Source organism: Leopardus geoffroyi, chromosome X, assembly GCF_018350155.1.
Source record: "Leopardus geoffroyi isolate Oge1 chromosome X, O.geoffroyi_Oge1_pat1.0, whole genome shotgun sequence".
Lineage (NCBI taxonomy): Eukaryota > Metazoa > Chordata > Mammalia > Carnivora > Felidae > Leopardus > Leopardus geoffroyi.
This window is the reverse complement of record NC_059343.1, coordinates 113443009-113470118: the sequence shown is the minus strand read 5'-3', so window position 1 is coordinate 113470118 and position 27110 is coordinate 113443009. Positions and strand designations below refer to the sequence as shown.

The window sequence follows — 27110 nt, the reverse complement described above, 5'->3', positions numbered from 1 at the left end:
AACTTGAGTCATTTCTGAAGTCAGGCCTAAATTTGCCTAGGACAGCATATTTCAAAGTGCTTGACATCGTCGATGTGTTTTTCCATCTGGTACATGAAGTGATGTGGCAAAATGGTAAAGCACTTGGGCTCAAGGGGACAGCCCTGGTTCAAGGCCAAATTCTGCATCATGTTAGCTGTATGGCCTAGGTGCAAACCTCTTTACCTCTCTGTGCCTCAGTTTCCTCATCTGTAAATGGGTATGATAGTACTACTGTAAGGTTTGTTGTGAGGTTAAATGGAAAAATAAATACAAAGGCTAGCACATGGTAATCACTTAATAGATGATAATCATTGTCATTATAATTGTTGTAGCTATATTAATCCCCACGATAACTTTGTGAGGTTTTTGGGGAATGTACTATTATCCCCATTCTGTCTGTGAAGAAAGTTAAGACAAGGAGAGGAGGAGAAAGAAACTACCCAAGGTACCCAAGGTTACCCAAGGTTACCCAAGGTTGGAGGACTGGTAGGTGGTAGGATCAGAACTGGAACCCAGATCTCCAAAGTTCTTGTCCAGGAGCAGAGCCAGCCGGGAAGTGACTGTCCTGACTCAGCCAGGACACTTTAATTCTCTTTCGGAATAGATGGAATCTTCCAGAAATAATGCCTCTGACTTTGTGTCATGTAGGGTCAGAGAGATGAAAAGTGCAATGCCATGGCACAGATCTTGTAGGATAGGCAGGACCTCATGACGGCCCTCATTGTATGTTAGGTGATGTTCATTCCTGCCCCAGAGAAAGAATCGAAACCTTCTGATGAGCCCTAGTCTCTTCTTTTGTGTTCACCCAGCTGGGAAGCTAGTGGCCAAGGAGGAGGGCAGTATAGAAAAGGTGTAATGACATCGTGTTTGAATGACCACGTGTGCTGATGGTTGTTCACCCACAAAAATAGGGCCCCACGAGGACCGTTCTTGGCGGTTATGTCTCCCGACCAGCTGGAAAGTCCACTGCTTTTCAGGATCTGTATTTCTAGAAAGCTGCTTTTATTGTTACGTTTTGCTTAACAGTATTTCAGTGCCAGCTGTTAAACTCCGAACTTTATATTCTAGGAGTCTTGTCGATACTGTTTATGCCTTGAAGGATGAGGTCAAAGAACTGAAACAGGTAATGAAATATAAAAGTCATTTTCTCAGTTCATAGGACAGGACCACGCACTGGTAGGTGTTCTCAGGAAAGGTCCAGGGACGAGGTGATGAGGTAGGGATTTTTATTTTCCTTGTGCCTTCAAGGTGGGTCTTGTTGGTTTTCCCATGTGGTCTTGGGTTTAAATTTCTCAGGATTGCTCATATACCTATTTAGCAGTTTACAAAAGGGCCCCCAACTTAGTTATAACTTTCACGCTCTCGGACATTTGTAAACAGAATTTTGTTTACAAAGCTAAGTCATCCGTGAGTGGATAAGTGTAAAGAGAACCATAAATCTTGAGTTGTGGGCTCCTCTAGAGATGTGATCCGCTGTTTCATGATGCACACTCTTCCCAGTGTTTGGGGACTGGCCGTGCCTGGTGACGGGGTAAAGGATGGACTGGAGGGGGGAGAACAGAGACTGGAAGAACACTCGGGAGGTTGTCACAAAACTCAGGGTGAGACAGAGGAGCACGAGAAAGGAAAGTACAGGATAAGCAGGAGGAGCCCTGAGAAGGGGCCACTTGGGTTGGGAATTGACAAGTCTTTTCCCATCGCAGGAAAATAAAAGAATGAAGCAATGCCTGGAAGAAGAATTGAAATCAAGGAGGGACCTAGAAAAGCTCGTCCGGAGGCTGTTGAAGCAAACTGATGAGTGTATTCGGGCCGAGTCCAGTAGCAAGATCTCCATCCTTCCGTAACCATCACTGTGCAGCTGGGCAGATGTTGCCTTCGGGACATCTTGAAATGTCCAGCTTCAAACGCTCTGTTTGCTCACTTCTTCGGTTTTCATTTTGTATCGGAGTCAGTCTCTCTCTCTCTCTCTCTCTCCTTCGCTTTCTCTCTCTGTCTCCCTGTTTGCTTGAGTGTTGGTTGGTTGGTTATTGGTTGGTTGTTTTCCTTCTGACAGATCCTTCTGACAGGTGGTAGAAATCTCCCCAGAGTCTTTTCCATCTGATGAGAAAAGGGAAACCTAGTGTAGGCAAGTGACTTAAATGGTCTTCAGATGGCCTTCACTTCATAGTGCCTCTTTACCAGCCATTACCCCTGGGTCACTCTTTTGCGGCTGGCTACCAGAGCAAAGTGGCTGGCCGTGGCTTAGTAAATGTGAACTTGACTTTTTCTCGAACGCTTTCTTGTATCTGGAAGCCCCTCAGTACCCAATTTAATGAAGGCGAAGCTCCCCGAGCTGTGACTAGGGTAGGGTGAGTAGAAGACTAGCACATTTGCCCAATGACCCAGCCACCCTTCCCCGGGTGATCATGTGCCACCCCTCAATGCACACTTTTTATTGTTATTATTATTATTATTGTTGTTGTTGTTACCGCCCTGTGTTGTCTGTAGGGCCAAGAAGACAGTAGCACCCTTATTTCTTTTGTGCGGGTTGACATTTTCACTCTACAGGGCAGAAGCCCCACGCATCCATGCCAACACCAGACCCATTAGCAAATTGCACTAGACAATCTTCCCCTTCAGCAGCAGAGCTGGCCATCTTTCCCCAGCGCATGATAGGTTTCCTCCCCTAACCTTCTGCCTCCCGCATAAGGTTTATGTCTCCCCAGTGCTTTAAGCCAACCATACCAAGTGGTGCGTAAACTAGTAAGTGTGCGCTTTGCTTACTTTTAAAAAATACGGACTGTGAGCCGCTCCTTCATCCACACTGCGTATTCGCCTCGCGACTTCTCATCCTTCAAAACGATCTGCATTGAGGAGATATTGTGCCCTAGTAGACAGCTTTAATTCCCCGTATTGCTCTCCCAGGTACGCTGTGAGAAGCTGTATGTTCATCAGCCTCTTCGAGTAGGGCTCGAAGCATCATTTGCAGAGATGTGCTATTGGTCCGGTTTGTATATCCAGAAAGAAAGGACCCCTCCAGTGGTCGTGCGCTGGTTACTAGTGAAGCTGAGTATTTGCAACTGGTTTGCCAAAGTTGCCCTTCGAATCAAGTGATCGCCTCTGTAAGTGTCTCAAAAATGAGCATCCATCCGAATTCGACACAATCGAACGTTGGCACGAGGCTCTGGGACAGAGCAGCACAACCCGCCCCTCTCTCTCCCAAAGACAGGTGCCCTTGGGCAGGCGGGGACGATCACTGGAAAGAGAGGCAAAGGGCCAATGGACCGGTCAAGGTTGTCTTCCAGATACGTTTGACGGGTGCCTATAAATGTGGGTTTTGCAAGTGTTGTCTAGAAACCAAACTTGAAGCTTGAACACCCCCAGCCTGCTAAGCCCGTTTTCCTTTTTTGGTACCGGGGGTCTCAAGTTCCCACAGCTACACAGTACGGGGCTGTTGACTGCTTGCCGCCCGGCAGAAATGACGCCATCCACGGGAAACGGACTGTTCCCGCCGCCCACCATCAGCCAACCCCAGGCGGCCGCCTTTGGAAGCTGTGTGGAAGCCCAGCAGTCTAGATGTGCTGTCCTTCACCTGAAACTTAACAACAGCCACACAGATCTTAGCGTCCGCCCCGTCGGGGGTTAACCAATGGCTTGCAGTGAATGGCACAAACTATACCCCTAGGGAACATTGTTGCGATTGCGAAATCCTTTAGTTGATAAGGTGTAGGATTGCTTAGCATAGCGAAAGGTCTTTATTTTAAAGTGACGTGTACCTATGCATGTGTCTGGAACCCAGCCCTTCTCAGGAGAGGCCCTCGGTACGCTGGGTACTGAAGCTTGCGCCGAGTGATGTCCACACTCGCACGTTAAACAATAATATAAAGGAAACGAAGCCATGTTAGCCCGAGAGCAGTGTCTCCGTAGTTGTGTTGTTGACAATACTCTATAAGTGGGTTCCTGTCACCCTGTAATTAAACCGCTGCCCTTAGAGGCTTTGTAGCTCCTCTTCCGTCGCGTCCCTTCTGACACAAGCTCAGATTTTCTAACTTGTTTTTATTTTGAAGACTTTTCCAACGGACATTTTCAATAAACAAGAATAACAGTGCTTTATAAACTAAGTCCTGTGTTTCTTTCCTTTTCTCCCCCCGCCCCCACCAGCTGGTGGCAGTTTCCTCCCGCGTGTCTCCACTCAGGGCAGGGGACGTTTGCTCCCCACTTTACAGAGATACTTCATGCCATGAGACGGGACCTTCCTTAACCTCTCCGCCCCCCTCCTTCTGGCCCCAGCCTACGACCTGTCTACACCATTTTCCGCCCGGGATCGGGCTTTTGTCAACCAGTGGTAGCCTCTGTCTTGCCCACAGTTGGAATGCTGGTGTCAGCAGTCACGATGAAAATATTTGCTCCCCCTCAAGACAGATGCATCTGTTCCTGCCCCCTTAAAAAAAATTTTTTTTTCATTTTATTTAAGTCCAAGCTAGTGAACATACGGCGTGGCATTGGTTTCGGGAGTAGAACCCAGAGATTCATCGCTTCCGTATAACGCCCAGTGCTCATCCCGACAAGTGCTCTCCTTCATGCCCATCTCCCCACCCAACACCCCTCCAGCAACCCTCAGTTGCTTCTCTGTATATAAGAGTCTCTTATGGCCTGCCTCCCTTCCCGTTTTTATCTTGTTCTTCCTTCCCTTCCCCTATGTTCATCTGTTGTGTTTCTCAAATTCCACATGAGTGAAATCATATGGTACTTGTCTTCCTCTGACGGACTTACTTCACTTAGCAGAATACCCTCTAGTTCCATCCACGTTGTTGCACGTGGCAAGCGTTCGTTCTTTTTGCTCGCCAAGTAATATTCCACCGTGTATACATACCACGTCTTCTTCATCTATTCGTCAGTCGATGGACATCTGGCTGTTGTCAAGAGCGCTGCTATAAACGTTGGGGCGCCTGTGCCCCCTCTGAATCATCATTTTTGTATCCTTTGGCGAAATACCTAGTGGTGCGACTGCTGGGTCGGAGGGAAGTCCTACTTTTAATTTTTTGAGGAGCCTCCATACCGTTTTCCAGAGCGGCTGCACCCGTTTGCATTCCCACCAGCAGCGCACGAAGGTTCCCCTTTCTCCGCATCCTCGTCAACACCTGTTTCCTGAGTTGTGCCCCCTCTTATGTTTCTCCCCAGAAGCCTTAAAAAAAAGACCTATCCCAGGCTCCCTTGCAGCTAAGGCTCCGTATACAATGTGGGTGGTTCCAGGGACGTGTTGTTGGTTTCTGTACCCCAGCTTCCAGAGGGTGCAGCTTTGTGCATGGGAGACCGTAGCAGCAGCAACCATGACCTTGAATCCATCCGTCCAGTGGAGGCCCCCCGACTTTCACTTCCGTAGCCAGTGACTTTGCAGGCACCTAGTATGACTTTTCTGCTCGCCATGCCTTTGGCACTTTACGTTTCCTACTCTGAAGTCGTAGCTACGACGCAGCGCCTCCCGGGTGCTAGGCTCTATCCTAAGTGTTTTACATGGCTAAGCTCACAAAAGCCTCCCAGCGACCCTATGGGGTATTGGTTATCCCCGTCTTACAAATGGACAGAGGCGCAGATGTTGAACAAGATAGCGGGGTGTGTGGAGCCGGGACGTGAAACCCTGGTCTGTCTGCCTCTCGGATCCGTGCCGTCTCTACCACGTTTCCTCCTCTATACTTGGCACCTGCTAAGTAAGCTTCTGCCTCAGCCATCTACTCTCCTGAAGTCACTACTGAGCTTTTTTTTTTTTTTTAATATATGAAATTTATTGTCAAATTGGTTTCCATACAACACCCGGTGCTCATCCCAAAAGATGCCCTCTTCAATGCCCATCACCTCCCCTCCCCTCCATCCCACCCCCCATCAACCCTCAGACTACTGAGCTCTTAATTGGAAAATCCAGGGAAGCCTTTTCAACTCTTATCTTGATCTCTCCACAGTGTTTGACCCTTGCCTCCTTGATAGATCTTCTCGGCTTGCAGGAGCCCAACTTTTCTGGCATTCATCCAACCTGACCAACCCCGTCTCCTTTGCTGGCTCTGCCTCCTTTGCCTGTCCCTTGAACACTGGCTGATCCTCGACACTTTTCTTCTCCTCTTCCTTTCTATAGCCTCTTCCTGGACAGCCTTGTCTACTCCTGTAACTTCATTTATCACAACGCAGGTGACTCCCGCATCCGTATTTTCCCATCGCGATCTTTCTCCTGAGTTCCAGACCCATGGATGCAGCTTTTTGCTGGACGGTCTCAGCTTGGGTGTCCTTCAGCACCTCAAACTCAACATATCCAAAGCTGGACTCCTCCTTTGCATTCCCAGGTCTGTTCGTCCAGTGTTTCCCATCCCAGTGAACAGCACCCCTGGCCACCTTGTTGCCCCAGCCAGGAAAATGGGCATTCTCCTCCACTCTGTCCTCTCCATCAACCGTGTATAAGTTTATACATCAATGCTTTATAAGTCTAGCCATCCATCTTACCAGTTTTGACTCTCTTGTATCCTCTGAATTCCTCTCCATCCTCCTGACCATCACCTATTTTTGGCACTTGTCACCTCCTTCCCTCTTGTGTCACCTTCTCCAGTCTGTCCTCTTTCGTGCCAGTAGAGTGATTACCTGCAAGATGTATGTCACTCATCTGTTTCAAAATTTAATCTCTCGCTATTCCCCAGCACACAGCAAAATTTAGTCTCCACGAATTTCCCCTAAGTCCTGTAATATGCCTTTTGTCCTTCCTAAAATCCCTTTCCCGTAACTGTCCATTGAGCAAATTCTTCCCTTTCCATTAGGGGGCAGCTTGAGTATCTATGTGAACTCACAATTTGTAAAACGCGTGCATATAGACGTGTCTTTGCATGTGTATGTGTGTCTGTATGTATTACGATTGCCAGACAACATACAAGGTGCTCAGTTAAATTTGAATTTCAGATGGGGCACCCGGCTGGCCCAGTCCGTAAAGCATGTGACTCTTGATCTTGCGGTCTCGAGTTCAAGCCCCACGAAGGGCGTAGAGCTCACTCACTTTTTAAAAATTTGAGTTTCAGCTGTACAACAAATAATGTTGGTAGCGATCATGTCCCAAAATATCGCATGGGATGTATGTATACTCAGGTTTTCAGTGTTTACCTGAAATTCAAATATAAGTGGGTCTCCTGAATTTTTATTTGCTAACTCTGACAGCTTTTGTATGTGTGCGTGTATATAAAATATATATTTGTATTTCTTAGTTTATTCTTATATATATTTAGTCTCTCACTATATAATTAGTGTATATATATATGTTTCCCGGGAGCAGTAAGAAATGGCTGAGTCTATGGCTAAAGCAGGGAAGGTACTAGATGAGCCTGGAACATCTTGTTGTGCCAGAAAGTAACAGAATGCTAAAAAAAGAACCCGATGGAGCCATGTTTCAAAGACGCAGGGGCCAACTTGAAGAGTCTCCCACTGGCCACATAAAGGAAAGTTTGGGCACCAAAATAAGAACAGTAATGAATTAGAGAGCATTGGAAACAGTAAAAGTCTGTGAGTCCATACTAATCAATAAGTGGGGAGAAACAGCAAGCTCTTGTGTACAGACCCTGGTTAGTGTTGACTCGTAAACGCGCAAGGGACACCGGAGCGGGAAAGCCATCACGTCGCCACCAGCGTACTAAAGACTGATTCAGGCAAAAATGACTGTCAGATGCTAAATCAAGGGGGAGATGATGATGCGAGAGATACTTGCGTAGTCTCAGAGTGTCTCCCTCTAGGACTACTTCCTAGTTACAAAGGGGAAAATGGTAACGATAGAATGGAGACCTTGGACAACACCTTCACCGAGTGATCAAAATTCACATCAGCGATGAGAGGCTGATGGCCATTGTGTGCGTCCAGATGTGGTAGGAACCCTGAGAAGCACACAACATCGTGTATGTAGTTTTCCATCCAGGAAGGCATAACTGGAATTCAAGCATGAGGAAACATCAGACAAAATAAGGAACATTCTTTTTTTTTTTTAATGTTTATTTGAGAGACAGAGAAAGAGAGAGAGAGAGAGAGAATGAGTGGGGCAGAGAGAGAGGGAGACACAGAATCGGAAGCAGGCTCCTGGCTCTGAGCCATCAGCCCAGAGCCCGACGCGGGGCTCGAACTCACAAGCTGTGAGATCATGACCTGAGCTGAAGTTGGTCGCTTAACTGACTGAGCCACCCGGGCGCCCCTGGAACATTCTTTTTTTGTTTTAAAGGGGGAGAGATTGTTATTTAGAAATGTCAATGTCATTAAATACAAAGAAAGGCTGTGGAAATGTTCCAGATTAAAGGTGACTAAAGAGACATAACAACTACTGGAAGGGGAAAATGATATTAAAGGACATTATTGTATCACTGAACAGAATTTTCAGGAATACAAATGGCAGATCAGTATCAGCGTTAAATTTACGGAAGTTGATGAAGTGTAGAGTTGACTCTTGAACGGCACGGGGGGCAAGGTCGCCAACTGCCCCGCACAAAAATCCACGTATAATTTTGACTCTCCCCAAACGACACCAACAGCCTACTATTGACTAGAAGCCTTATTGATAACATACAGTCAACACATATTTTGTATGTTGTATGTATCATACACTATATTCTTACAACCAAGTAAGCTAGAGAAAAGGGAATTTATTAAGAAAATCTTAAGGAAAAGAAAATACGTTTGTAGTACTGTACCCTATTTCCTGCATGTAAGTGTGCCCACATACTTAAAACCTGTGTTATCTGAGGCTCACCTGGGCTGTGGTTATAAACAAGAATATCTTTCTTCTTAGAAAATACACGCCGAAATATTCAGGGGGCAATATTCAGGGGCGAGGCCATGATGTACAAAACCTCAGATGGTTCAGAAAAAAGATACACTTGGTATTTTTATTAGTAGTTTTGCAACTTTTCCGTAACTTTGAAATAATTTCTAAAAAAAAAAAAAAAAAAAAAAAAAAGCTCAAGTATTGATTGCGTCCTCAGGGAATCCAGATTCCAACACCCCTTTTCCGTGTCCCCACTTCATTTGCTTGTGTCTTTTTCCACACCAAACGTGACGTACCTTAAGAGGAGGGCTTCTCTCCTTTCCTGTTCGTAAATTCAGAGCCCGATACAGGGTCAAGTCCGTAGTACCTACGCCGTATGTGTTGAGTGAGTAAATGTTCCAAATAATTGCGGTGGGAAAACTGAAAGCTTGCCTCAGTGTCTATAGTGGAAGCCAACCGGGGGTCTAAGCTGTCTGCGTCCTCCAAGCCTGCAGGGTCTGCCAGCGACCCAGCCTCCTGGCCACTATCCTCACAACTTGCCCCGCCAGCCACCTGAGCCACGCTGTCGCGCAGGATGCCGTGGGAAGTCAGCCCAGACACCAAGACTGCCCTGCACACGACGCCCGCGGTGAGCTGACTCCTGCCCGCGCCCCCGGACCCTTTATCCACGCGCACACCTCTGCGGTCTTGTGTGCTCCGTGCTCTCCCCCGGGGGCTCCTTTCCTCCACCCCAACATCCTTTAGGACCCAGACTGTGCCACCGCTCCCGGAGCTTGCACACGTGTCGTGCAGAAGACTGCACGTACCGTCGATCAGTGTTGGATGGGTGGCTGGATGGGTAACAACAACAACAACAAAAAGAAGCAGTAACCAGAAATGGGCATCAAATCTGAGTTGAAGGCTGGGCGTTCGAGACATTCACAGCAGAGAGGTGCAGGAGAGAGGAGTAGGGTTTGTGACGGATTATTGGACTCAAGTGGGGCTCGAGTCCACAGGAAAGCGTGCAGGAGAATTCAGAGGAGCTCCAGGAGCGGGCCGTGGGAAGTTCCCTGTGTATTTCACTGGCGTTCTTGAGAGTTGCCGAATTGCCTGCTGGGGTTACTCAGAGGAGTGTGGTCTGGAGGGGGTACATTTGCGTGCTGATGTCCTTTAGATTGGAAATCAAGGGTCGCAGACTTTTTTATTCATTTTTTGAGAGTGTGTGTGAGCAGGGCAAGGGGAGAGAGACAGGGAGGCAGAGGGTCGCGCTGACAGCAGCGAGCCTGAGGCGGGACTCGAACTCACGAGGAGATCGTGACCTGAGCCGAAGTCAGGTTCTCAGCCGACAGAGCCACCCGGGCGCCCCAGATTACAGTCTTTTTAAAAAGAAACCTTCCTAGGGGCGCCCAGGTGGCTCCGTCGGTTGAGAGTGTCCAACTTTGGCTCAGGTCACGATCTCACAGTCCGTGAGTTCGAGCCCCGCGTCGGGCTCTGTGCTGACCGCTCGGAGCCTGGAGCCTGCTTCGGATTCTGGGTCTCCCTCTCTCTCTGCCCCTTTCCCGCTCACACTCTGTCTCTCTCTGTCTCAAAAATAAATAAAAACATTAACAAAAAAAAATGTAAAAAAAAAAAAGAAACCTTCCTAAATACCCTCAATGTGGGTGTGGTCTTTGGTCTACTGCCTGGCAAGGCCTATTTTCCTTGGTCTCCTACATCTCAACCATTTTAAGATGCCTTCCTGTGTATTTGCACCGCTGGGTGCAGGCAGGTGTTCTGGGGGCCGCGTGGAAACCCACCTGAGCGCCGCTGTCTATGACGGTCCGTTCCCAACTCCAGGTTCTGCTGGGCGCTCTCGGGGAACGACCTCATTAAATCCTCACCAACCCTGTCAAGCAGGTATTACCATCCCCACTTTCCAGATGTGGACACTGAGGCCCACAAGAGGAGAAGTGATTTGCCCTGGTTATAAAGTTAGTAAAATAGCAGAGCCTAGATCGAGACCGTATCTGTCTGACTCCAGACACAATCATTACACGGCAGTGAGTATTTCTGCTTTAAAACATTTTTTTTTTTTAATTTGAGAGAGAAAGAGAGAGAGAATGTGTGTGAGAGAGAGAGTCGGGGAGAGGGGAAGAGGGAGAGAGAGAATCCCAAGCAGGTGCTACGCTCCGCATGGAGCCCGATGTGGGGCTCGATCCCACAACCCTGGGGTCGTGACCCGAGCCAAAAATCAAGAGTCTGCGCTACTCAGGCTCCCCTCCAATTTTTTCTTTTTTAACTGGAGGTTTCACAGAGAAAAAAATTGTACTTAGTTTCATGTTCCGCGTTTCCGTTGCCTTCGTTTAACTGCGATTTCCCCGTACAAGGAGCACACTGCGTTTTGTAGACATTTGCTTCCTAATAGTTCATACTAGGCTCATTTTCTCTTTCTTTGGAAATAAAAAGCATTGGTCATTTCAAGCCTTCCCTCCCCCAACCTTTAGAGGGAATGTAAAAGTAACATGTTTGTTAGAAAAAAAAAAATGGAATGAAGTTAGATAATTTATAATCAGAATGTTATAGGTAGACCAGAAATGTCTGTCCTCATTTAGTAGAACAACTTTGAAAATGTTCAAGTTTGGAACAACTGCACGTACCGTTTTGCGAACTACCATGAACTATATAATAAAAACAGATTCTTTATTTTTTCATTTTTATTTATTTTTAATTTTTTTTAACATTTATTTATTTTCGGGGCAGAGAGAGACAGAGCATGAACAGGGGAGGGGCAGAGAGAGAGGGAGACACAGAATCGGAAACAGGCTCCAGGCTCTGAGCGGTGAGCACGGAGCCCGACGCGGGGCTCGATCTCACGGACCGTGAGATTATGATCTGAGCCGAAGTCAGACGCTTAACCGACTGAGCCCCCCAGGCGCCCCATAGAAATAGATTATTTTTATCTACACTATAATTCTCATTCTCTACTCCCCGAGTACGTTTTTATCATAGAAATGTTGTTGACATAAACTATTTTTACAGTATTGCAAATTTTCTTTTTTTGCTTTACCCAACCCCCAGAATTATTTCATGAGCTACTTCACCGAGTGATAAGCAGCTGCATTTATTCATTTTTCCTTCATGCAATAAATAAAGGGCCGATTCTATGTCAGGCCCTGTGGTAGACACTGAAGTCACCATGAACAGGTGAATAGGACGCAGTCTTGGTCCTCAAAAAGTTCACAGAATAGTAGGAACGTCTTCCACTTGGCTAAGAGCTGTGGGCGCGGTGGGGGAGGGGGAGGGGGAGGGGTGTTCCAAGCAGAGTAAACCACATGCGGTACCGAGGGTTGGAACTTAAGACGCCGAGAGGCGTATTGGCAGGAGACGCTGAAGCAGGGGAGTGGAGAAATCAGACTTGTGTTTAAGAACTCACCTTGGGGGCGCCTGGGTGGCTCAGTCGGCTGAGCGGCCGACTTCGGCTCAGGTCCCGATGTCACGGCTCGTGAGTTCGAGCCCCGCGCCGGGCTCCGTGCTGACGGCTCAGAGCCCGGAGCCCGCTTCGGATTCCGTGTCTCCCTCTCTCTCTGCCCCTAACCCACTTGCCTTCTGTCTCAGTCTCTCTCAAAAGTAAATAAACCTTAAAAACAAAAAAACACACAAGAAGTCACCTTGGCTGTGTGTGGAGGTCAAATGACAGGGAGCAAGAGTGGAGGCGGGGAGGCTGGGAGCCTGGTGTAGCATTCCGGAAGCGAGGTGACAGTGACGCGGACTTAGGATAGTGGCAGCCGAGATAGAAAGAAGTAGATTAGGGGCGCCTGGGTGGCGCAGTCGGTTAAGCGTCCGACTTCAGCCAGGTCACGATCTCGCGGTCCGTGGGTTCGAGCCCCTAATCTGGGCTGATGGCTCAGAGCCTGGAGCCTGTTTCCGATTCTGTGTCTCCCTCTCTCTCTGCCCCTCCCCCGTTCATGCTCCGTCTCTCTCTGTCCCAAAAATAAATAAACGTTGAAAAAAAAAAATTAAAAAAAAAAAAAGAAAGAAAGAAAGAAGTAGATTAACGTAGGAACTGTTTCAGAAAGAGAGCTGATTGTGTTCATGCCGGTGTGGACGTGGAGTGAGCACAGTGGGAAGGAGTCGAGCCAGGTTTCTGGCTTGGGGAGCAAGTGTCTCGTTGTGTTGGGGGAGGGGTCAACAGTTCCCTTTGGACCCATTGGGCTGGGGGGCCTGGGCCCACCATTTGGAGATGCAGGCAGTTGGGGACAGACTCCAGGGGGGCAGGTCAGGACTACAGGCATGAAGGTGGTGCTCGAACCCATGAGCTGGCAAAGGGGGGGGGAGATGGCCTGCTGCGAGCATGTGGGACAGGAAGAGAAGAGGGTAACGGGTGGGACCTGGAGTTCTTGGAAAGGACAGGCTGATCTCATGAGGAAGTACTCTGAGGGGGGTGAAGGCAGTTGGCTTGGTGAGGCTGACGCTCAGGGGAAAGAAGGTTCTGGGCCGGAGCTACGGGAGGTGTCCTTTAGGGAGCAGTAGGAGGTATGAGCGCAGGAGAAATAGACTAGAAAATGTAGTCTTTGTATCTAGAGCATTCCTTCTGGTAACAGATGTGGTCAGCAACTTGGTCGCCAGAGGCCAAGATAACGGGGAGATACCATTCCCAAAGAAGAAGAAGGCGGGGTGACGTGCAGGGGCGATGTTTAAACCCGGGGAGGTGAGGATACGAAGACTAAAAGTTTCGTCCAGGGGCGCCTGGGTGGCGCAGTCGGTTAAGCGTCCGACTTCAGCCAGGTCACGATCTCGCGGTCCGGGAGTTCGAGCCCCGCGTCGGGCTCTGGGCTGATGGCTCAGAGCCTGGAGCCTGTTTCCGATTCTGTGTCTCCCTCTCTCTCTGCCCCTCCCCCGTTCATGCTCTGTCTCTCTCTGTCCCAAAAATAAATAAACGTTGAAAAAAAAATTAAAAAATAAAATAAAATAAAATAAAAGTTTCGTCCAGGCTGGACGTAGGTTCCCTTTGGAGGAAGCCTACCAAAGGGGTGATGCCTCTCGCCCTCCCCCGCCCCCATGACCCCGCCAGGCAAGTGTGGCTGTGCACAAAGTGTATGGTCTCTTTTCTCTCTGGACCAGGCCAAGCCCTCTTCTCAGCTGGACCTGGGGTCCTGGCCTTCCTACGGGAGCCTGACATCTATAGGAACCTCACGAGCAACGTCTGCTTGCTGTCATGGCCGCTGCCCCACCTCCTTCAAGCATCCCACGCGGAGGACAATGCGGAAGCAGGATCTTCGGCTCCGGGGGACAAGACGGCACTGTGGCCGTATCGGTACGTGGGTCCCCGAGTCAACACATGTCACCTCTGCTCACACCAAAGTTCTCTTGTCGAAGAAAGTGCGCAGCCAAGCAAGAACAGCCACTCTGGGTCTCTTACGCGAAAAATCCCTCTATCGCAAGGGACAAAGAATGGCCCTGTCGGCCTCGGTGGAAGGATGGAGGGCCAGGTTCCCAGCTCCAGGCCCTCTCGCCTAAGGTAGAACCACCTAGGCAGCTATTAAAAAGGTAAAGCAGGGGCGCCTGGGTGGCTCAGTCGGTTAAACGTCTGACCTCAGCCCAGGTCATGATCTCACGGCTTGTGAGTTCGAGCCCCGCGTCGGGCTCTGTGCTGACAGCTCAGAGCCCGGAGCCTGCTTCAGATTCTGTGTCCCTCTCTCGCTCTGCCCCTCCCCTGCTCATGCTCTCTCTCTCTCTCTCTCTCTCTCTCTCTCAAGAGTAAATAAACATTAGAAAAAAACTTAAAAATCAAAAGATAAGGCAACTGCTTCTCATCTAAGCACTCCCCCTCACCTCCAGCCTCGCTAAACTGTGATTAATCAAGGGAAAAACAAAGTCTCTTTTTAATCCCCTGCAGCCTTTCCAGAGCAGGCTGGAGATAAAGACCCCGATCGCTTTTCCCTGAACGGGCTTCACATCATTCATCAAAGGCTATCGCAGACCTCCGGGGACTGTGCTGTCACCGAGATACTTTGTGGTGCAACCGAGTTTGAGAACCGAGTTTGCAAAAACATCAGCAAGGTCGGAAAGAGACCCCCTCGGAAAGATCCCCCCCCCCACCCCCGCCCCCAACCCGGTGGCGGCGGGCTCGAGGGGCTGGATCACAGCAGTAATGTTAAGGGCTCTTTATTATTCAAAAAATAAATAACAAGATAATCACAAGTTCACTCTGGAAACAATGGAGACTGCAGGTAGATACGAGAGATTTCCTTTAAATACAGTCATTTCGGGAGGAGGAGTGGGCAGGCTGAGAGCGGCTGCCTCTGCTCTCTTCCTCCCACCTACAGTGGTGGAGACGGGACAGGGTTGAAATAAGAGAACCGAGTAGTAACAGCCTGACTGTGTGCGGATGAGGGGGGCGGAGGAGGGAGAGAATGAGTGTGGGGCGGGGAGAGGCGGGGCGGGGGGGGGGCAGGGTTTTTCAGTTCTCTGCTGCAGCAGACTTTCTAGAGCCTGCCCCCTCCATCGTAGGGGCCATAGGAACCCGGAACCAACGTCTTCAGTAATCAAAGACATCACCCACTGAAAGACACTGCACGCAAAGACACAAAACTAAACTTGACGAATTTTCTGCCGTTTACTCTGAACTCAATCTGTGCATAATGGTCTCGTCTTTTCATGGGACTCTCCGGACGTCTGCCTCGGGTGGTGGGGGGGGGGGGGGGCTTGCCGCTTCAGACTATAGACTCTGACGGACCGGGGCCTGCTTGGGCTGCTCGGCCCCGCGATTCGCGAGTCGCAGCCCTGCAGGCCTGGGGGTGTATAATAAATAGTTCTCCGCGAGGAGGATCCTAGGGTTATAAATAGGCAGTTCAACAGGGAGTGGGCTTAACTGCTTTGCTGTACTAGAAGACCACCAGCATGAGCTCAGCCGCGGCCTGCAAGGTGCCAGTGTTCAGAGTTTGAGCAAGCCAAAAGACGTGAAGCCCGTCCCGTGGCTCACTTGGCTCGGATCAGTCACGTTCACGAACACCGAAGCACCTGGATGCAGTTCGAAGACTCCTCCCAAGTGAATGGACTGCTGCCCACAGGGTTTGGAGGAACCGCGGGCATTTGCAGCTCTGAGTAAGACTCTCTCGGATCCACTCGGGGAATGCAGGCAGAGGCTGGCCATAAACGGAGCTTGACTCGAAGCTTCCCGATTGGAGCAGAAGGTGACTTGGGCGTAGATATAATAGAGTCCTTGTCTTTTGACGGCCAGCTGCTTCCCATTCTCGAGGGTTACCAAGTTGCTGCTTATGGTGTAGTAGCCTTTGGGGGCCCACTGGAGAACTGCAATGGAGAGGGGAGATTCGTGGTGAGATGACGCGTACGTGGTTCGCGTTCTAACACAACACAGAGTCTAATGTGGGACCCTGGCTTCCTCTACGAATGAGAGTCTGGGGGGAGAGGGGCTCCTGAGGACCCTTCCGGACCTCCGTCCACGGAGCAGCTACTGACAACTCGGCAGCGGCTTCGGACGGAGCTGGGTTCCAATCCGGACGTCGTGCAAGCCCGCACAGGTCACTTAACCTCTCTGAGCTTTTTAGTTCCTCCTCTGTAACACGGGGCTGGGTAGCACAGCGTCTTTCAGAAACTTGTTCTGAGGATTAAGTACAGCCACTGAACGCGGTGAGTTTCCTTCTTCCTTTAGAGCTTTGGAAGCCGATTTGCCCGTGAACTTTAAGGGGTGAGTGATTTCAGAATTCCACGTCACAAGTCACGCACGCTAACCCGGTCAGACAAAGCCCTTGCTAACGGGAACGCTGGCATCTTGCTCTCCTGGGATTTCACCAAGTCCGAGAGCTGCCCGTTCCACGTAGCTCAGCCGTAGCCCACAAGGGGAGAGACCCCATTTCTTCCTCCCTGATCGTGCTGTCGCAAGCCCGACCTGCCTCCCACAGCAAGGACTAAAATTAGGCAAGGAAGTATGAAAATAAACCTGTCATTTCACTGTGTGTTTTGATCTTCCATTGTAGTGGGGCGTCACCAACTTGAAAGTACCTGCGTTCTTGTGGCGAAACCTGAGTACCCACCAACAGTGTGCCATTTTCTCGGCTGAGATGTTGAGTGGGTTCAAAGTAGTGTGTGCGCCCGATTTCAAATCTCAGCTCCCACAGAGAGCTAGACTGCCGGCTGTGGGGGTTGGGGAGAAGTGAAAGTATCGATCATTTGCTTCCTGGAGCTCTTTTTTTTTTTTTTTTTTTAATTTCCTATTTGGTGGTCTATCGGGGTGTCAGATTCAACCTGTCAAGACTCATCCTTCGGTAACAGGAAAGGCGTCCTGAAATGTCTGACATTTCTTGGCCCTCCAGACCACTCCAGAAAGGACGCTTCATTACGGGGTTTTCACTTTGGGACCGTTTGACAAAACAAGGGCGCGGGTTCTCTATCTTTTAGTCCACCAACATCATTTTCCTAAGCCCTTTTACCTAATCTTTGTCCTTGCTGTGGGATCCAGGTCAAGTTTGTGGCAGCATGAGCGGGCAGGAGTGACGGCTTTGGGACCGGGGTGGGGTGAGGGATGTTACTGTCTTGGCATCTGATCGCCTGTGGACCTCCTGGGATGCAGATGGGGAAATACGCTAGGACCAATACCGATCATGGGTCTTTGGGCAGAATCTGAGCGCCGTGGAATATATCCAAGGGCCAGGGTCTAGGAACAGGTGGACAAAGACCAGTGGGAAGCTACTCTTCTAGGTGGTGGCTCTGTTGCTGTCATGCGATCTGGATGTGCCAGTGTCATGCGAACAGCCACCCCGGACATACCCATCGACCTGTGATGTTTTCCCATAAGTGTATTTTCTGAGAATGGCTACTTGGCAGAATTATTAAATGTTGTAGGAACAAGGGGTAGGAACGAAGGGCTTCACGCGGCTCTTCCGCCATCAAAAGCACAGTAAAGTAAGCTCAGGAACGACACCTTACATTTGTAGATCACATGACAGTATAGCCTTCTTCCACATTGGCTGATGTGAGGCTGAGAGCCACCCCGTGAGTCAACGAGGCAGGAAACAGCGGTGAAGGCACTGGCCCGAGCTCATCTAGCAAGTGGTAGTCACGGTCCTGGAATCTCAGGGTTCAAAAGCTTCCTATCCGGTGCTCTTCCTTCCATATCATGATCTCCGACAATCATTTATGGGTTACACCCACTGAGACGCCCAAGCTGCCTCAGATATGAGGTGGTGTCTCCTCTCCTCTCTCTCTGTCTTCTATTTCTACCTCTGTCTCTTTCTCCTTGTGGGTGTGTCTCTCTCTCTCTCTCTCTCTCACACACACACGCACACACACACACACACACACATACACATGCTGTGTCGAACTCCGTTCTGGAGCACTGTGCTGTTTCACGCCCGTGTGCACATTTCCACCCATTTGTCAGATGCAACACACTCTCTGGCACTGGCTATCTCAAGGCACACGTTTGGTTGAAAACGATCTCAGAGCCAGGATGATGGCAGAACACATATGGAAATAAAATCATTCAGAGTGGCAAAGATTACGGCGTGTCGTCTGTTGTTACTTCATCGGAAAAGCTAACGTCCTGGCAACGATCGATCTTTGCAGAACGATTTTACTTTTAATTTCCCCAGGGTTGGCCCCAGCGAGCCTGGGGTTAATCATACAGGGATTGACAGATGGCGGGAAATACCTCCGGAGGCCCATTTACGCACAGTGAACAGGAGTTAGCATGAGGGATGCTCCCAGTCGGGAGGTCACTCACTCCCTGCCATCTCTTCTATGTTGTCAGAATAATGGTCCCTCCACCCAGCGATTCATCATTTGGAATCGGCCATTGAACAAGAACATAATGAGGACATCGGGACTGCTTCCCACCTCCTTTTGTCCCTTCAAGGCCCATCTGTCCGTCGGAGCTCACTTTGAAGACAAAGGAGGGCCGACGAGAGGTGTATGGGTGGGTTGGTAGACTGGGCCCCAGAGGAAGAGAGGAACCTGCCCAGTAGGCCGTGTCGCTTCAGCATCCCCGCCCTCCCGCCCGGGTGCCCGACTCAGATGCTTTGGACTTACCAGACGCTGTGCTACTGCTGGCCTCACTTATGACATGTGCTGCAACTCGAGGATCCTGATCGCCTGAAATTGAAACCAAGAGCCAACTGTCAGGCCAAGAGCAAGGCGAAACTGCCCGCAGAGCCATTGGATCTAGTTCTGCAGCCACGTAAGAGAGGCCGGGCTTAAACCGGTTACGCAAAAGGAAAGGTAAAGTGGTCTGAAGTCCCTGCCACAGGGACAGGTTGGTTTCTAGAATCTGAACGCCTGAACCGGCTCTTGGCACCGAGGCTGTTCCCCTAATGGCTCTTCGATACCCGACTCCTCTCTACCTACGTGGACTCTGGCTAAACTCCTGGTCTCCATGAAACATATTTGGAAGCTTTGCTTTTGGAAACAGCTCCCATCCGCTGGGGATCTCACTGGGCGCCCAGGCCGTTTCTGATGTGGTCAGGCAACAGGCCAAACTATTGTGCCTATCTCGAGTTGTTTCTCGTGTAGAAAGCTTGCTTTTTAATCAGATGTGCTGATCTCCTGAGTGCAGAGACTATGAGGAAGTTTCCTCCTCCCTCCCCCACCCCAGTAATGGGCCTGATGTCAGACACCTTGGAGGTGCCTTATAAATATTGAATCAAATTGCATGACCTAGATAAGCAGTTTCGTCAAGTTGATCCTTTCCCTGCAGACCGCTAGACAGCACTCATGTGAACTGGTTCCTCAAATTTCACTCTAAGTAGCAGACACGATGGTACCACTCAACACATCTTACAGTCATTCTGAGGACAAAAACCTTCGTGGAAATCAGATGACCCGTTGTGAGTGTCCAGAAAAGGAGGTGGGCGGGAGAGGAAAGGCCCTAGAAATCATCATAGGAGGAACAGTGGAAGACACTGGGGGTGTTCAGCCGGGAGAAGACAAGGCTCAAGGGCCACGACTGCCGTTTTCAACATCTGGACAGTTGCTGCATAAGAAGAAGAAGTCTGCTTTGCTCAGTACGGCCCCCAAGAGCAGAACTGGGTCCAGTGAGTGGGAGATTACAGGAACGACTTTCAACTCCAGAGGAGAAAAGATTTCTCTCGAGTGGTAGAGCAATCTTATTATCATTATTAGAGCCACTTAAAAATGGACCCAGATTGGGGCGCCTGGGTGGCGCAGTCGGTTAAGCGTCCGACTTCAGCCAGGTCACGATCTCGCGGTGCGTGAGTTCGAGCCCCGCGTCGGGCTCTGGGCTGATGGCTCAGAGCCTGGAGCCTGTTTCCGATTCTGTGTCTCCCTCTCTCTCTGCCCCTCCCCCGTTCATGCTCTGTCTCTCTCTGTCCCAAAAATAAATAAACGTTGAAAAAAAAAAATTAAAAAAAAAAAAAAATGGACCCAGATGATTAATGAGACAGAAGGTGCCTAGGCATGTTGGATCAGAGGACAGATGGTCAGTGCCGTTGTGAAGGAGATGCGTATCGTGTGGGTGGTGCTACATTTGAGAACCCTTCCAGTCGAGACCCTTTCCGCCCCTGAGATGTTTGAGATGTTCTGACATCAAGAACAGGGCGAAGAGTAGAACGTCATCACACGGTATCGTTCCTCGATCCCAGATGCTCCACTGGCCACGGTCCCCCATGAAAACCTGTTATCGCTGAGCGGTGAACGCCCCTGCTCCCAAATGATGACTTCCCCATAGACACCTATAAACAAAGCCTTCCCAAATCGCAGGCATTAGAGAAGGTGTCGATTTGGCCATCGTATTCCTGTTTTATTTTTAGGGCTAAAAGTTCCCTCATTCGTCAACTGGGCTGTTCAGTGTCATCAGCCCAAAGCTTCCTTTTAGTTTTTAAGTATTCATAAAAATGAGTAGAGAGCAACCTACCTTTTTGCATTGCAACATTTTTTTCTTTCTTCGTTTCTTTGTTTAGCATTATCTCCTAAAATAAGAATCATTGCAAAAGGTCATTTTGACAGGAAATCGGGCGTGGGGGTTTTAGAGGTATCATTCATTGGGCGTCTGTCATTGCTTTATCGCCTGTTCCTGGTGAGGATTATCACACGGACTTAGATCCTGTCATTAATTCCATCATCCCGATCGGGAGCCCATGGCTCTGACAGATGAGCTGACAGCCCAGAAAGCCCAGGGGCGAACCTGGAAGCAGAATCTGGGCCTTATTCATCTCCACTGTGGTGCTCTCTCCAGACCAGAGGCTGTGGCGCTGACCCTTCCTATGACCCCAGCCTCCCTGCCTCTGACAGGTATTGACAAATAATGCTGAATGGGGAGACGTTTCTACCCTGGGAACTAGTATATAGAATAATATTAAACACGAAGCATGGTGTGTGTCTATTGGAATAAAATTGGTCTGAAATCTCTTAGGAAATGGTAAGAGTAAGTTCGACCTTGGGAAGAAATTCCAGACTATGAAAAGACCCTCAGACATTTTTTTTTTTTTTTTTTTTTTTTATCCCTGTCAAGGGGATGAGGAAATTCTCTGGTTGCTGGTCGCCTTGCTTGGCCTGTATTTATTTAGAGTAATCAGCAGATGGGAAACACAGATAATCTCCCAGTGATGCCAGCGTTCAAAGGCAAATGCAACACTTCTTAAGGGGTTTCTTTTCACTTAGCAACTGGGGAAAGCTGGAGGTACTCAAAGAAGTTAACAGGGACAGCCCTCAACGCAAGCAGGAAGGTAAAAATGGCTACGGCTGCCATTTTAAAGATCCTGAATACAAGGCCTAGAGGGCTTAACTGGCTGGCATGAGGTCACCCAAGGGGTCTGGGGTGGAAGCCAAGAGCAGAAACCATGAGATCACATTCAGAGGCCGACTGAGCTCACACCATCACTCTGGACTCTAAATACAAGGGAGGAACACGGTAGTATTTTGACATCTGAGCATCAAAGTCCCATCACCGGACCCCATTTTCTAGAGGGCCCTTCCTTTTCCGTTCTTCCCCAGAAGGAATCCGTGGCGGTACTGTTGAGGGTCTCGTCGTAGGCTCAGCTCGGTTGCCAGATGTGAGGGTGTAAGCCACAGAGCCCTAGCGGGGAATCTGAGCCTCGAAATGCTCACAGGGGCCCGCAGAGCTTTAACTTTCCACTTGAGCTAGATTGTGGCGCTGAGAAGTGCGGTGACAGGAAAATGTTTGGGAGACAGCGAGTAAACAAATGAGTATTTAGTGTCTTTTCAAAAATGGAGTGTGATGATCGAGGGTGAGATACTTTTAGGCTACGTGAAAACGTGAAGTCAGCAAAGTTTGTCTTTCATGTGCCCCGCCTTGCCTTTCTGTGAACTTTCCCTCAGCTGCACTCCCCAGAGCCTTTTTCCCCCTTGCTTCACTCCCCACCTCGACTGAAAGACTTCTTAAAGTTGACTTTCAGAAAATCCAGGGATGGACAGGCGGACCTTTACCTTGAAGAGGAAATGCTTTGACACCTCAAAGACGTCTCAGGCCTCAGTGGGCAGGCGACCCTGGAACTGACCAGTCTAGCGGGGTGGGGTGGGTAGTATGTTTCAGTGTGAAATGACAGTATTCGACATGCTGCCTCCACGTACCCTAGCATAAACCCTGAATCCCATCCTGTCCAAGTGACAGGTAGGTGTTCCCTGCCTCAGGAGATAATGAGTTGCCTGTTACTAGAGGTGTCCAGAGTTTGGTGACCTCTGGGTAGGGACTACTGGGGAGAAAACTGAAGTCCTGGCTTGATCATTGCATCTGGTGATTTCTTTCTTTCTTTCTTTCTTTCTTTCTTTCTTTCTTTCTTTCTTTCTTTCTTTTTTTTAAAGTAGGTTTTATACTCAGCGTGGAGCCCAGTGCAAAGCTTGAACTCACGCCCCTGAGATCAAGACCTGAGCTGAAGTCAAGAGACAGACACCGACTGAGCCACCCAGGCACCCTTAGATCCGGTGATTTCTAGGACCCCTTCAAGTCCTATGATTTGGAGCCCCCAAAATCAAGCCTTAGGTTGCCCTGGACCAGTCAGACCGTGAAACCCAGAAAGAAAGACTGTTAACGCTCACTAAGAATATTAAAATCCAGTTTGGGGTTACTATGCGGTTGACCTGTTGGATTTTTTTTAAGATTCCAAAATATTGTTTAGAATGAGAAATTTGGGAGAACGGATATTGGAAAGGGGGTCGGTCTTGGAAAAGGACTCGTTGTCTAGCCACTGTGTGTATCATAGGTCCACAGGGCGCTGCCTTGGATCCCGCCCCTGTGGAGGAGAGGCAAGGGGCTTCCTCTGTTACACGCAAGGAGCCCTGGGTGGCATGTTGAGAAGGTCTGCCTTTCTAGCATGTGAGACTTTGGAGCTGTCACGATTTTTAGGCAAGCAGCTGGAGGGGCCAAGCCGGCTGTCCTCCTCGCTCCTATCCTGGGAGGCTGGCTTGGGAAGTTTTACACATCTGACCTAAAATAGAGCCGTTAGCAATGGGCAGTGGAACTGTAAAACTCTCAGTAAGAAAGAGGGAGGAGAAAACCCAACAGCCACTCGCACTGCCTTGGAGGGAACGCAAGGCTGATCGTATAATTACAGGACGGCAGAGCAGATAATCTCAGCCCTCTCACTTACAGACGAGAAAACAGGCCCAGGGAGGTGAAGTCACTTGCCCAAGGTCACACGGCCAAGCGCGTTAAGTAGGCCAGTTGGATGACTGACTGTTGTTCTGAAAGTGGCTTTAATTTTGCAACACCTCCCAATGCCCCGTGGGTCTGGCGAGAATCCTTGAAGAACCAGAGAAACTCAAGTCATGAGAAACTCAAGACATTTCCAAGCCTGGCAGAGAAAGAGGAGTCTCCATCTAAACCCCAGGTTGGCGTAAAGAACGCAAAAGCCAGCAGCAGATTTGGGCTGCGTTCTGATTCCTGTAGGTGACACCTTCATAGGCTTGGGAGTCTTTGCTATTGGATTAAATTCCACCTCAGGGACAGTGCAGGAGGACAGGCGTAAGCTCAGGTTGCATCGTAAGCCCTTTACTCCCGGGTTGAATTGCAGAGCATGTACATATGTATTTATTTATTTATTTATTTATTTATTTATTTATGTTTATGTATTTTGAGACACAGAGGGTGAGTGCGAGCAGGGGAGGGGCAGAGAGAGAGAGGGAGAGAGAGAGAGAGAGAGAGAGAGAGAGAGAGAGAGAACCCTAAGCAGGCTCCACGCTGTCAGCACAGAGCCCGATGCGGGGCTCGAACTCACGAACCGTGAGATCGTGACCTGAGCTGAAATCGAGAGTCGGATGCTTCACCCACTGAGCCACCCAGGAGTCCCTAAACTATACATTATTTATTTATACGCGAGAACCAACTCCTGTTGGCTTATCTAGATACCGCCCCCCCCCCCAATTGGCACAAAACTGCCTTCAACGTGGGGAGCTGCTTCCTATTCACGGCCCCAAAGCGAGCTGAGGGCCAAGGGTACTTAGCGTTCTGAGAGCAGAACAGGCAGAAAGACTTTCTGATGCTCTGCCTCAGGAGAAGGAGCTTCTAGACTCCTTGTCCGTGATGATGGAGTCCATGTTGTAAATGACATTCTAAAACTTCTTGTTTGGGGTACCCTTTAGAGGCCCCAGTGACTACAGCGATTTCCTGCTGGGTCCTCTGTCCGTCTCAGGTGTTGCCCGGCCCTAGGGTGGGCTGGCTTCCCCAGCAAGTGGTGTTATGTGGGGTCTGGTGTGAGCGGCACCGAGAAAGTCCGTCCCCCTTTCCCCACACCTCTCCCCACGAGCAAAGGAAAAGACCTCCCGTTGGTGGCGCCTGAAATTCTGTCACCGGAGAAACATTCCTTCCAGTGTGAGAGCATCAGCCTTGCGACGTCCCTGGTACCCACTGTAGCCACCTAGCGTGGTGAAGGCAGGACCGTACCGTGGCCCCAGGTCCCCAGTGAGAAGGCATCGAGGTTTGGATGGAAAGACAAGAAAATACCGGAGGACAAAGTCGGTGTCCTTCGTCATGTTCGCAGAGGCGGCTGCATGTGTGAGCCCACGATGTGTGCGAATGCGGCCGTGAGAGCGCGTAATGTCCCCGGGAGAGGCCTTTTTGTTCTTCTCGAGAACATTCCTATGAACACGCGCCCCTCCCGTTCTCCTTTCCCTTTTAACATGGGATCTCGGCTTCATTTTTCCTTTCCTTTTTTTTTTGGGGGGGGGGGGAGGGGGGAGAGGGGGATACCTTTACCCACGTGTATGTATGCACCTACGTATGTAGGTATATGAAACAAATGTCTACACTTTTACCTTGCCAGGTTTCCGTCTCCCCACCTAGCAAAAGCAGTAAAGCGTTTCGATGACACTTTAACGAACAACTGGGCTCCTTACCTTGAGAAAGGCTTCAAACCGGCTTTTAATTTCCTCACAGTTCAGTAAGGATAAGGCCCCCTCTCCTTTGTTGCATTTCTGTAATGTTTTCATGAACACAAAATCTTCATAAAGATTCCTTTCATCTTCTATCTGTGAAGGGACAAGGGACATGAGAAACATAATTCTGGAACATGCTGCTAATGACGTCTGTCAGTGTAATAACCAAAGGCAGCAATTAAAACGCCATATTATCTGAAAGTCCGGGTAGAAATCACAGCCATTCTAATAAACTTCCATCACGAAGTGTGCATTTTGTCCACGTCTGAGAAGCAGCAATATTCTAGAATGATCTATCCCTCATTGGTCCAGTAATGATCGGTCACTGTGAGCCCAGTCTATAAAACAGTTTTCTGCTGAGCTCGTTTGCCTACTTCATTTTAGTTTGTGCATTTGACTGAAAGAGCCCACCAGGCCAAACACAAACAAACAGACCCAGAACCCCCCCTCTTTTCGCAGCCGTGAAAGCTAAAACTCGACTAACCCAGTGGATGGCCTCGACCATCCCTGCCCCTCCTTATCCTGATGGTAACCTTCACGGCCTTAGTTCTAGGCTGGCCTCCCAACAGAGGGCATTCAAACATCCCCGGGAACATGCAGCCTCCGGAGGCCGAACGCCCACCATTCCTACACCCGGACTTTTCGGACCAGCCAGATAATTGATCAAATTTCTCCTCTTCATATATGATCGATGTTTTGTTGGCCCGGCCGGCAATGCCCCGCGGGGGAAGTGGGTAGACACACGGAGACAGGATAAATCCTAACGGTTACTTTTCCCTCGGGATGCAAAACCGCCTGCTAAGTTGCTCCACTGTTCTGTTCCTGGAAGTCCAGCCGCTTAAGAAGGTAAAACCCCTCAGAGGGAGACTGAGGGGCTGGCAGCTACCATCAGTGTTTGAAGAATTATAGAGAGAACGCCACGTTTGCCGTAAGTGTGCAAAGTCTGGGACTTAGCCGTGTCTGCGCTGCTCTGAAGCACTAGGACGTTTCAGATCAAATTCACACTCTCCTCTAGTCGGCAATGAAAAAACAAAAGTTGTCTCTAGCAGAAGAAAAGTGTAGTTTTTAAGCAAAACTTGAGCGAATAACCACAGCTAATGTCCACATAGGACAAAGCCTGTTCGAAGCTTGCTACAAAGGCCAGATTCACTTAACCTGCGGGGTGGACACTACTCTTGTCCCCATTTCTCGAATGTGGAAACTGAGGCCTAGAAATAAAAAATGACTTGCCCGGGATCACGGGGCCAATAGGGAGCCGAGTCGCGGTTTGAACCCAAGCAGTCTGACTCCAGAGCCCAGGCTCTCGCCCAGAGACCAGAAGAAGACACCTTGTCCTCCAGGACGAGGTGCCGAACGTGATGCCACAAGACCATGTCTCTACTTGGGTTCCTACCATTGCCCATCGGGGCAGAACGGACCCCAACCGACCCGCCCGGCGGTAAGGACCCCCCCCCACGTAATTAATAAGGGCTTGTGGTTCGTCTTACCTTGTCCAGTCTTCTGTGAAGATACACAGCAAAGAGTGCTGACCCAATCATCTGGGTGATGAGAAACACAGTAAGTAAATACATAAAAATTTTCATACTGACGGGTGGTCCAGGGGCCACGGAGCGGGGAGCAGTTTGGCTATATGTTTCGATCATGCTGTGTTAGAGTTGGAATGAGATCTTCAGACCGAGGAGGTGGCAGCAGCAGCATGAGAACACTGTCAAAGTGGCCACCTTACTCAGGATTAGTTAAGAGCGCACAATCGTTGCAGCCCACACTTCCTGGAAATTGTGTTTCGCAGTCTTCTCTCCCAGCAAAAAAAAAAAAAAAAAAAAAAAAAAGTTACGTAAAGGTTTTTCTTTTCTTTTCTTTTTTTTTTTTTTTTTTTTTTTAATTCTACCCATATCATTCCCTTCCAGGCTTTCCCTTTTGTTAGTAAAGAAGAAACAAGTTTCTTCTTCCATACATTCATTCTTGCCTTGAAATGTCATAGGCTTCTTCACAGACAATGGCAGTGTTTTTCCTATCG

General features: G+C 49.3%; 2 protein-coding genes across 10 annotated transcripts in view; one reads left to right on the top strand and one right to left on the bottom strand.

Moving 5' to 3' along the window:
• The window catches only part of ARHGEF6 (Rac/Cdc42 guanine nucleotide exchange factor 6), a 101546-nt gene extending 97425 nt beyond the window's left edge, over positions 1-4121 (top strand). For all 9 annotated transcript variants that reach the window (XM_045472001.1, XM_045472003.1, XM_045472002.1 and 6 more), the window contains 2 exons: positions 1090-1144; positions 1725-4121. In XM_045472001.1, the coding sequence (XP_045327957.1) occupies positions 1090-1144; positions 1725-1865 (196 nt within the window). In that variant the 3' untranslated portion in view covers positions 1866-4121. The remainder of the gene's footprint in view (positions 1-1089; positions 1145-1724) is intronic.
• Positions 4122-14880: 10759 nt separating this feature from the next.
• CD40LG (CD40 ligand) lies at positions 14881-26875 on the bottom strand. Its single transcript, XM_045472012.1, has 5 exons — positions 26581-26875; positions 25055-25186; positions 20619-20673; positions 18779-18841; positions 14881-16042 (listed from the first exon to the last, which is right to left on the bottom strand). Exons 1-5 carry the CDS (start codon positions 26734-26736, stop codon positions 15666-15668), a joined length of 783 nt encoding a protein of 260 aa, XP_045327968.1. The 5' UTR covers positions 26737-26875; the 3' UTR covers positions 14881-15665.
• Positions 26876-27110: the final 235 nt, after the last annotated feature.